The sequence below is a fragment of the Panulirus ornatus genome, chromosome 39, assembly GCF_036320965.1.
Source record: "Panulirus ornatus isolate Po-2019 chromosome 39, ASM3632096v1, whole genome shotgun sequence".
In the NCBI taxonomy this organism is placed as follows: domain Eukaryota; kingdom Metazoa; phylum Arthropoda; class Malacostraca; order Decapoda; family Palinuridae; genus Panulirus; species Panulirus ornatus.
The window spans coordinates 12,724,302-12,736,133 of record NC_092262.1 but is presented as its reverse complement, the minus strand read 5'-3'; the positions used below and the strand labels follow the sequence as shown (position 1 = coordinate 12,736,133).

The 11,832-nt window shown below is 36.8% G+C and overlaps 1 protein-coding gene across 1 annotated transcript; it reads right to left on the bottom strand.

The window, feature by feature from the left end:
• Positions 1-411: 411 nt before the first annotated feature.
• On the bottom strand, positions 412-11,132 carry LOC139761161 (F-box only protein 5-like). Its single transcript, XM_071685130.1, has 5 exons — positions 10,992-11,132; positions 8,523-8,747; positions 7,675-8,167; positions 6,166-6,336; positions 412-4,698 (listed from the first exon to the last, which is right to left on the bottom strand). The coding sequence occupies exons 1-5, from the start codon at positions 10,994-10,996 to the stop codon at positions 4,453-4,455; spliced, it is 1,140 nt and encodes a 379-aa protein (XP_071541231.1). The 5' UTR covers positions 10,997-11,132; the 3' UTR covers positions 412-4,452.
• Between the last annotated feature and the right edge of the window lie 700 nt (positions 11,133-11,832).

Sequence of the window (11,832 nt, the reverse complement as noted above, 5' to 3'; positions counted from 1 at the left end):
GCTTTAGTACAAACTGCAGTTGCATTAAACACCATTAAATAATTTCATTAGAAAGTGGTTGATTGTGTTGTTGACTAGTTAGGTTTTTCATGTAACATAATCTGTATGTAGCTATTTACTCGTTCACTTAAAAGCATGTCAACTGTGGATCATTCATTGTATGGAAGTTTTATAAAAAAAAAAAAATTCCAACATTGTGTGAATATGTAACTTGTAAAACAATGTCTTGGCAAATGCATGTTGTTTACAACCATTCAGATATAAATGTTTGAAGACTATTAACAACACTCAACACATTGCAGGGCATTGTACAAAATTGTGAAAGTCACACTAAATTCATTGTAAATACAATCAACATATCCACACTTTTTGCCTCTCTTATTTCTTACAGGAAATGAAATACAAATTCCAGATAAATATTTCAAATTTATAGTTAAAATAGAAAATAAATAAAATCTCTAAATTTGAGCTGTACAGAGACGTTTATCAAAAATAATGTACATAAAGATTTGTTGCCACTTGATGTAAATTCCAAAAATTAGGTTAAGTGATCCACATATTAAGCTTAGATTAAAGTCTAACACCAATCATACATAGAAACTTTCTGAGCTACAGTTATGCTTACTGCCTGCCTGATGAAATATATTGGTTTACATGTATTGTCTCGGCCTTATTTAAAGAAAAACATTAGAATATGTGAAAAACTTTATCCCTCTTTATCATTTAAACAAAATTCTATAAGGAAACCTTTCAAGGCAAGTCTTGGTGAACTGGATTGTTGCAAGAGCTCTTATTCATTAAATGTATTTTGTTGAACGTTTATATCAATTTAGTATCTAAGCGTAAACATGGGTATCCATCTAAAATACTTGAAATAACATCTTGTGATTCTGACACTGGTGTGCATGTTTGAATAACACAAACAGTAAAACCTTTACTTTCCTACCAACAGTAGTGATGTGAATCATTGAGTTATATTGACCAGGAATTCATCAGTAAATTCCCTTTTATTGTTCACCAATGGAGAGGCTCAAATTCTAAAATAAACATGTAAAGAAAGCATTAATTTACTTATGTTTGATCAGGAAAGAGACCAGAAATGGTATCTAATTGCTTGTTCACCTTTCAGTAAAGACATTTAAATAAAAAAATTTGTTCATAATGAGATTCCAGTAAATATATGGCAGTGTTGTAGTTTAAAAGTTTCATAAGTAAAATACAGGTGATTGGTCTCCCATAAGCGATCCTTTAATGCCATGAGTCTAATGGCATTCCCATCCATAGTGTCAAATTGATAAAGAAAATATCATTATCAGGCAATTTTCCATTCAATATGATCATCTTCAAGAAAAATGTAAGCTTTCAGCAATCTCGGTGATATAAGAGTTGAGAAACATCGAGTAGAAAACCCCTACCAGTATTGTACATGAACTTAATAACAATGAACACGAGTAATATTTGTATGATAATCATGGATCCATACTAACGTATATGCTGAAAAAACTGAATTAAAAGCATCTGTCCAGTGAAAAAAAAAATGTAAAATTACAGTTCTTAGAATGTGAATGTATCAAAACTAATAACTGTATATCTTGTAGACAATACAAATGGGTTTAAAGACAAGGGATTTTTCAAAATATAGAAAAGATTCTTTTTCCCTAAAAATGATCCCATTTGTTTTCACACATACTTGCAGATTAAGGCCCTGTAAGCCTTTGTCTGCTCACTCTTGAGGAATGCTATTACACTTACCAGCACCTCGTCCTCTCTCTACTTACCACTCCCTACCTGGTATGTACATTGTACCTAAAACAGAGCCTACCATCCATGGACAAGTCATACAGAGTATTTCCTGGTGTACCTTGACTGCATATTTCCTTCAGTCAGCCTACTAGCACCACATATTTTCCCACTTACCTCATCGGTCTAATTAATTCTATATCATTCATGCGTGTTGACCTCCTGAATCTTCAGTCTCCAATACCTCAAAGCCTCTTTCACTCCCATCTCCTTAATTTCCCCTTCCTTCCCTCCACTTCTGACAAAGATCTTAGTCATTGTTTCTCAGCTCATCCTCTCTATAAGCTCAACCCTTATCAGCACTCCCAGGTTGGTACTTTCAATCTTACTTCACTTACTACAACAGCTCTCTCATACACTGTTATTCCATAACTGCTCAACCTGCCTCTCGCCACATATCCTCAGGCACGTAATTTTCAACAACTCCATCCTCTTCAGTTCTTTTACATTCAGTGCTCACAGACTCGCTTTCATACAACACTCTCGGGTCTACTATACCTTCAAACTTGCCCATCTTTGCCCTACCAGACAATTACTTCTCTTGAACACTCATCAATGCACCCAGGACCTTAATCCCCTCTCCCACCCTATGACACACTCCGGCCCCCATGGTTCCACTTGCTGTCAAGTCTACTCCCAAGTATGTAAAACTCCATTTCTTCCAAGTCTTCCCCCATCCAGAATGATTCTAAAACTAACCTAACCTAACCCCCTCCCTGGTGTAGCTCATTTCCTTATTTTTCTTTACATTTACTCTCAATTTGTACATGCTCTCCCAAACTCTCTCAACAGCTTATGTAGTTTCCCTCTAAAGTCTGTCAGCTTAACCATGTTATATGCTATGAGTAACTGGTTCACCTCCCGTGGCCCCCACCTACCCCTTACTCCAAGGCCTTTGTGTCTACCAACTTCAGCAATCCATCCATGAGCAGCTTAAATAGCCATGGTGATGCCAGACATCCTTGACATGCACTCTCCATCAAGAGCCACTCACTCTTCTCCCTCCCTACTTGCTCAAGTGCTACATACAATTCACTGTCTTTCTCCAACTACTTCATACACACAAAAAACACCTGATCCACACATCCACTACCTCCTGATGCCACCACTGCTTCTCACCAATCCTATGTACTGTGCATGGTACCCCCTTGCTTAATCACTCTCCAATAAACCTAAATATAAGGCATATTCAACACTTATACTTCTGTAAGTCAATCATAATTACATGGGCATCATACGTGCATCCTGCTTGTTTTTAAGAATCTCTTCTTGGACCGTAAAAATGAATGGATTAACCAATTAAGAACATTGTCATCCCTTTTCTTGAGATTTTCCATTACAATCCCTTCAACTTCAGCCACTTTGCCACACACTATTATGCAATTTTGTGATTCTCTGAATCTGCATGCCACCATCTTATCACTTTATCATATAACTATCTATCTCTCTGATGCACATTCCCTTCGGGAATTTCCTGAGGGGAGCATCCACAGTGAAAGTCTCCATAATTGAATTCGTGGTGCTTCTTAGCCTTTAATGCCTCACCCTTAATAGGCCACGGGCATAGGGCAACACTAGCTCACATCATCATCTAACACGTTAAAAATTGCTTCTGTATATCTTTGCCTGTTACCACTTCTCCATCCACTCTCCTCACTTTTGCTATTTGTTTTCTTCTCGCACAATTCACCTCTGACATATTCTTCTTAAATTTTATCAATACTGTCTCGCCTATCTCTCATTTGCCATGTTTTCATCTTTCTCTTGTACCCCTCCCAGTCCACAAGAGCCATTCAGCATGGAAAGCCTCAGAACTGTATATAGCATATGTAGTCATAGTTTGAACTAAATGTGCTACATTCGCAAAACTTAGTTCCATATTTTAAGGTTTATCTGTGTATTACTTTACCAAAATGTTATATCCACACCCAGTAACAAAAAATATATACAAATCTTTGTTTTGTGACAACAAATGCCTTTCTCATACAGAGACAAACATGAACACAAATTCACCACCCTTTTATAAATCTAAAACCTACAATATACATAGGACTCAATAAGAAAAGTAAAAAACATTTACACCACATCTGAAAAACCACATACACACATTAAAAATAGTTTTCCCATTTGTTATAAAGAGTAGTCAGTAATTCTTGAAAATGTTTATCAACTGAGGGCTTAGGACAGTTTCAATGTATAAACTTTTTAATCTTATTTAGTCTTGACTTATCATGGTATGAGATATGTATTACATATAGTAAACTTGTTCCCAATTTTTAAGCTTTATCTGAAGATTACTTTACACTATCTTTACCAAACGTTACATCAACAGCATGAGATATACATGGCTTGTGAAATAAAAATATATTCAAATCTTTGTTCCTTGACTTAACATATACCATTCTCATGCACAGGCACACAGACACACAAAATTCATTACTCTTATACATTTTAAAATCTACAAATATACATGACACTCTAATGAGAAAAGGCAAAATTATTTATACCAAATCAAGAACACATCTTTATACAACTGGTGAAAGCACATTATGGGTGAAGACTTTTCTTCCAAGGAAATACTTAGAATTGATGAAGTAAATCATACAAGCATGGGAGATATTTAGGTGTAGTACCAATTTTCACAATAGACAGTCATAACCTCCGTAAACTTCTCTTACATTTATTTGAAAATATTCCATTCCCTTGTCTTGTGCGTGGTTTAAGTACAGAGCAATCTTGGGGTCTGCGATGAGAAGAAAGGTGGCATCGGATACAATAATCATAGCCACACTTCTTACGAGAACACACTGCCCTTTGCTGTGATTTCTGTACCATTGCTGGGGACTTGCATTTCACACACTTCTGCAGTTCTTCCCCTTGAGGTAGTTTTTGGCCTTCCTTTAAATTGAAACAATTGACATACAGATGATATATGTACTGTCATACTCATGCTCTGACTGTAACTAATAGTTTAACTGCAAAAGTTAGTCTTTGCAGAATAAAGTGTGTGTGGTAATGCCTTGAAAACAGCAAGATAGAATTTGTGAGAAGGAGAGCACACAGCAAACAGATCTATAAGTCTGGAACTCTGATGGCCCTGAAGATTAACGTTTATTTCTACCTAATTAATGGTACATTACCAATGGAAGATAATCATCTAGACTCTTCTTGAACAAGTCCCCTATTTTGGTAACGTATTAGCAGGTAAGTTATTCCAGTTTACAGTGATTCTGTCCTGCAAGTATTACCCTATATTGGCATGAAAACTTTTACTTAAGCTTCAGCCCATTATTACTAGTTAACCAGATTCCTGTGTACTTTGAACCATTTATTTATAGGGTGTTATCAAATTTTTGAGTATCTTGAAGTCTTTTACTGTGTCACTAGAGTCATAATTCCTGTAGCACTAGAGGAGAGTCCCATTCCATATGATCCTTCTTCATACTGGCATTCCATTTTTACATCCTGGTGTTGATTCTGTTACAATTTTCAGACTCTGAGCCCATCTTAGCTTTGTTAATAATTTGGGGGAAGAGCTGTATCATACTCTCAAGGATGGGCCTTAATTCTTTGTAACAGCATTGGACCCATCCCATCAAAATCAAACTAGCTTCCAAATAGAAAGAAAAAGCTTTCCCTTGCCTTGCACTTCAAAAACAATTATTCATGGATCCCCACCATCCCCTAAAAACATGATGGTAACAAAACATATCCATGGCCTGACAAGCACCAAACATCTGCGATCCTAACTCAGTCTTAATTACATACCACCCCAGTAGACATACACCCATCTGACTCCACACTTCCCAGCAATGCACTCAGAACATCGCCCATACCTATAACATGACAAAAATTGATTCATCATATCCCAAGACCCTTCATGATGTAAATACCACAATGACAGCATGGCTACAGAGTGAAGGATTAAGAATTAAAGTGATATAAGTTGGGAAGAAATGATTAGACCAGTCCTCTGATATGTTTATGGCATTCTAGATGCCACAGAAATGACTGGGGATTAGATGCCACTGAAGTGTCATAAGTGTAGAGATAGTGGTAGTAAAGGATTTTTCTCCAATTCATAATTTTATGTAGTGTCCATCATTGAAATGTAAATGATGCTTATATTAATAAGCATGTGTATGTGGGTGGGTTGGGCCATTCTTTCATATGTTTCCTTGCGCTACCTCACTAATGCAGTAGACAGCAAAAAGGTATGATAAAAAAAATTTATTAATAAAGAAGTTCCTCTTTCAGTGAAATCATAATGGGCATAGGATTATGATCCAATCCAGTCTATGGAATTGGGAACAAGAATCAAAAGTAAAAATGGAATTGCAGCAAATTTGAAAATAATTTACTAACCTCAATAAAACTTTCAAACACTGTGTGAGATGCAACATGGAAGGTGGATGAAGCCTTTGCAGGACTAGTTGGTTGAAGATTTTCAATAGTTGACAGTGCTTTACGTGGTGACAGTGTACCAAATGATGAGGAACTTGAACCTTCAGTTAACATCTTCATTTTGAAGTTTTCCTGAGAAGGAAAAAATGTTCATTACCCATTTCAGTAATGCATGTCCAGTATCATTTTTTCACTGGAAGTTTAAAATTTTTGTCCCCTATTACCACCCTTCATAAAGCAATGCTGAACTTCCAATTTGATTTTACTAAAACTTGTGGAGTGAAAGGATTATATCAGTACGGATGCACTTCGACAAGGGACCCTTGCATACCAGCATAGGAATCCCAGTCATAACTAAACACTCCAAGTCGTCAGCATACATTCTTACCTCACCTAACAAGTGACAGTTTTAAAACCTACAAACACACATATGAAATTCCATAGTGGGCTGGGGTTACAATTGGCTCAGTCAGTGCTATTCCTGGTGTTTGTAAATAACTTGTCTAATGAAATGAAGAAGTATCTAAATATGTTTGTGGATAATGCCAAGATTATGAAAAAAATAATGGCAAAGATTCCTTGTCCTTTTAGAAGACCTGGACAAATCCCAAAGTTGATGAGACAAGTGCTCAATAATATTTAATCCAAACAAGTGGAAGGTCATGAGGATGGAACAGAACAAAAGAAGGCATTAGTGCAATTATTAACTAGTAAGAAAAAACAGCACGAATGTGTGAAAAAGACCTAAGGTTTGCCACTACGCATAATCTGTAGGATACTGGCACATGTTCAAGAGATGTGTAAAACTCCTTCGCATACAGTATAAACAGGTTATAACAAATAGGTCATTACACACAGATGGACTTAGAGTACGGGGGGGAAGAAACTTGATGACTGTTATAGGAACCATGAAAAATACTAGAGTACTAGAGGTGGACAAGAGAAGCAAAGCTATGATGGAGCATAAAGGCAGGATAAAAAACCTGCAGGATGCACTCGGCATAACTACATATGTAGGGAAGGATAGGCGAGAGTAAGGATGTGATTTTGGATTAGAAGTAATTGATTTAAGTGAAGACCACAAGCCTACAAATGAAGCGGATGGACAACATGAAATAATGTGCAGAGCCACTGACAAGGCCGTGTATACAGTCAGAGACTGGACAGTCGAGGAAGCACATGGCAGAATGGATGGAAGAATTAAAATAGGTAAGACAGCTTTACAGTGATAAAAATGATTTTAGATAAAGTACTAGGAAATAGACAGCAAGGGGGAAGTTGTCACTCATAAGTCTGTATGAAGTGGAAGAGGACCATCTTATAACAAAAGGTGGGGTGGGGGTTTAGAGGAAAGCCAGAAGTGAGCAGGTTGAAAGGTTGCTTGGGGCAATGGACTTGATGAATAAAAGTCAAAAAGGAATGCCAAGAAAATGACATACAGAATTATCAAAAGTAAGTATGTTCAGCTACCTTTCCAACATTTTCACATTCCTTTCTTCTTCCATTAATGAAAGCAACTCTTCTGGCATTAAGTCTTTTATTCCCAAGTATCATTTCCCGGAGCTGTCTGTTAACATGACTAAGGTTTAACAGATCTTGTCCAGATAAATGTGCCAAGACCTTTACAACCAGGTAATCTGCTTCTTTCAACATTCGAGCAAAAATATACTGGGGTTTTCGGCATTTTCTGGATAACTTTGATAATGATTCCTTTTGCTTGGTAGTCTGTTTAACTGGCTGTGTTTTCTGCTCTGTACTTAATTTTGGTTGGTCACATTTTGAGGGCACGCTATTCAACTGGTTGGCATCTTCTTTACAAGTCAACTCCAATTCACAAATTTCAAGCGGAGACGATAAGTCCAAAACAGGGACCCCAAAGATCTGCCTTCTTTTGGTAACACCATCCAATACATCAATTTTTGGCAATGACTCATCACTGCTGCTATGTGGCGTACTTGTTAGTCTGAAATCAATAATAAGCATTAGCTTTACTTTTACACAAAACAGTTAACTGTCTAGATGTCTAACATTAATGAACTTAATCATAAGTTTCTGATACTAAATGTTGAAAAATGACTAAAGAGCAATTCATAATGTACAAACAAATGAAAAACACAGGTAAATGAATGTAAATTTAAGATACAATAATAAAGACATAACAAACAAATAATATTCTGCATACTTTTGCCATAACAAGTACAACAATGTATGGAGAATATTTCAGTCTGGAAAGTGACTAACACATGCAGAAAACATAAGCAAATGTAAATTCAAACAATATCCACAGCTAATCCCTATAGTGAACTCAAGATACTCACCTTTCAACTGTTTTTTTAGCAATACCAGGTATGAGGCTGAAACTATCGATGGATGCATCAAGACACTGAGGTACCGTGAAACCTCTATTGAGCTCTGGAGATACGAGTACATCAGAACTATAACCAGAATCATCAGTACGGTTATCAGGTTTCGAAACGTGCTGTATGAGCTCATGCTTGTCATCCACAGGTTCACTTGCCACCTCAGCCTCCATCTTGCCCAATCTGTAAGGTAAGACTGACTGAAAAACAATATATATTGGGCATGTGAAGCATCTGGGGTAAACCATGGAAAGTTCTGTGGGGCCTGGATGTGGAAAGGGAGCTGTGGTTTCTGTGCATTATTACATGACAGCTAGAGACTTAGTGTGAACGAATGGGGCCTTTGGTGTCTTTTCCTAGCGCTACCTCGCTCACATGAGGGGGGGGGTTGTTATTCCACCTGTGGCGAGGTGGCGATGGGAACAAATAAAGGCAGACAGTATGAATTATGTACATGTGTATATATGTATATGTCTGTGTGTGTATATATATGTGTACAATGAGATGTATAGGTATGTATATTTGCGTGTGTGGACGTGTATGTATATACATGTGTATGTGGGTGGGTTGGGCCATTCTTTCGTCTGTTTCCTTGTGCTACCTCGCTAACGCGGGAGACAGCGACAAAGCAAAATAAAAAAAATAATGATAATATATATATATTGGATGTGCTGGAAATGAGATGTTTAAGGACAATATGTGGTGTGAGGTGGTTTGATCGAGTAAGTAATAATAGGGTAAGAGAGATTTGTGGTAATAAAAAGAGTATGGTTGAGAGAGCAGAAGAGGGTGTTTTGAAATGGTTTGGTCGCATGGAGAGAATGAGTGAGGAAAGATTGACCAAGAGGATACATGTGTCGGCGGTGGAGGGAACGAGAAGTGGGAGACCTAATTGGAGGTGGAAAGATGGAGTGAAAAAGATTTTGAGTGATCGGGGCCTGAACATGCAGGAGGGTGAAAGGAGGGCAAGGAATAGAGTGAATTGGATCGATGTGGTATACCGGGGTTGACGTGCTGTCAATGGATTGAATCAGGGCATGTGAAGCGTCTGGGGTAAACCATGGAAAGCTGTGTAGGTATGTATATTTGCGTGTGTGGACGTATGTATATACATGTGTATGGGGGTGGGTTGGGCCATTTCTTTCGTCTGTTTCCTTGCGCTACCTCGCAAACGCGGGAGACAGCGACAAAGCAAAAAAAAAAAAATATATATATATATATATTTATCTTTCTTTTCTTTTAAACTTCGCCATTTCCCGCGTTAGCGAGGTAGCGTTAAGAACAGAGGACTGGGCCTTTGTGGGATATCCTTACCTGGCCCCCCTCTGTTCCTCCTTGTGGAAAATTAAAAAAAAACGAGAGGGGAGGATTTCCAGCCCCCCCCGCTCCCTCCCCTTTTAGTCGCCTTCTACGACACGCAGGGAATACGTGGGAAGTATTCTTAATCCCCTATCCCCTGGGATAATATATATATATATATATATATATATATATATATATATATATATATATATATATATATATCTGTGAGTGTGTGTTTGAGGGTACAGAAGATATGAGGATAAAGAATTACAGTGTTTGTCACAATAAAGTTCCCTGTAAATTGCTCATGATACTTCCTCATCATCTAATCACCGAAATGAATGTTTCTAAGCACTGACTTTCTATCAGGCAAAACTCAGTTTCATAGTAATACTAAGATCAGACAGTTTGAATCAACCCAAGAATAAAGAAAGAGGTGCAGATGAAACATATCATTACTTAACGATCAGTAGGTCGACAAATCTTAAAACTTAATGACTGTGGAACTAGGAAAGTTTTACCAAGAGGAGTTACAAACGAGTTAAGTGGTACAAATGTTGACATATGGATTAGATAGAATAATAATACAGTACATTAGCGACAATCTGGACAGATGAAAGTTGAATGCTAAAGAGATAGGTATTAATAGAAAGTTCTAAGTATACAGAAATGACTAAGAGATGTCATACTGGATATTTAGAGGATATCAGTTGTGATTACAAAGCTAATACAGCGCCACTGTAAAAATATATGACTGTACCTTATTATTTCCCTTATGCAAGGTGAATCATAAGGTAGTATAATCACATAGTTGTAGGATAGCACGTTGGTACAGTGTTTTAAGGTGGTAGTAGCATACTTTTTGGAGAACATATCCTGGCACATCTATACCAGTGCAATTTGTAAATGATATCCCGTTATCTGTAAACTGTGTGCAATAGTTTCCATTAAATGAATCTAAGACAGTAAACTAGAGAAAGGAGACACTACAAGCACGAAGCCTGAGTAAACGAAATATTAAACTAGAAAATATATTTAAATCCTAGGGAAACCAGGTAAGAAATGGAAACGTCTCGGAAATGCCTTCCAAGTGATCTAAAAATGATAGTTTTTTAATTTACTCACTTCATTAAAGAGAGATCACAGCATTTGATACTCCAGACACTAGCTTCGATTCATATTGGTTTTGTTCGGCATATATTCTTATCTTCCCCTACGTCTGCCCTCCCTGGAACCTCTCGCCAACGTATCAACTTTTCAAAACATTTCGCGGTAATGACGTCACGATAAAAACAAACCAGATTCGAATGTGATTTAATAATAATTTTTCCATGTTTACTGACTTACGCAATTAAAATATAGCTTACTCTATCAATTTTATATCATATAGAGCATGATAATATTCATAAGAACATAACTGAAAATTTTCATATAACGTCAGATTCGAATGATGTTGCAGTCTTACTATAATACAGTAAAATAATTTGTTGAAAAATTGTAATTGTGTATTTTGACACAGAATTTCTATGAAAGGTTTATGTGCTGAATGTGGATCATGTAACGTGTACCGGGAGGAGTTTTTGGACATTAAACACTCCCTTAAACCTTCCTACATATGAGGTATATAAGTCTAAAATATAGTAAACCATGAAGTATAGTATAGCTTTCTTTTTTCATCTAAGTTCTAGATTAAAATGTATAGGGTAATTACGAAGAAATGAGCAGATAGTGCAGTATATTGTTGGGAAATATACTATTCAATATGATTTTGTTTTGATTAATTCATATGTCAAGGTAATAATATATCATTTCAATGAAGTGCGTACGTGAAGGTCAATCATTATTCTTTTATGACAACTTATTATCAAAGATAATAAGTGTTCTGACCTTCAAGTTGACCAATGCTCATTTGACCTTCACCAGTTGCCATGTCGACGCGGGAAATGTCAAACTGTCGAAGACGAGG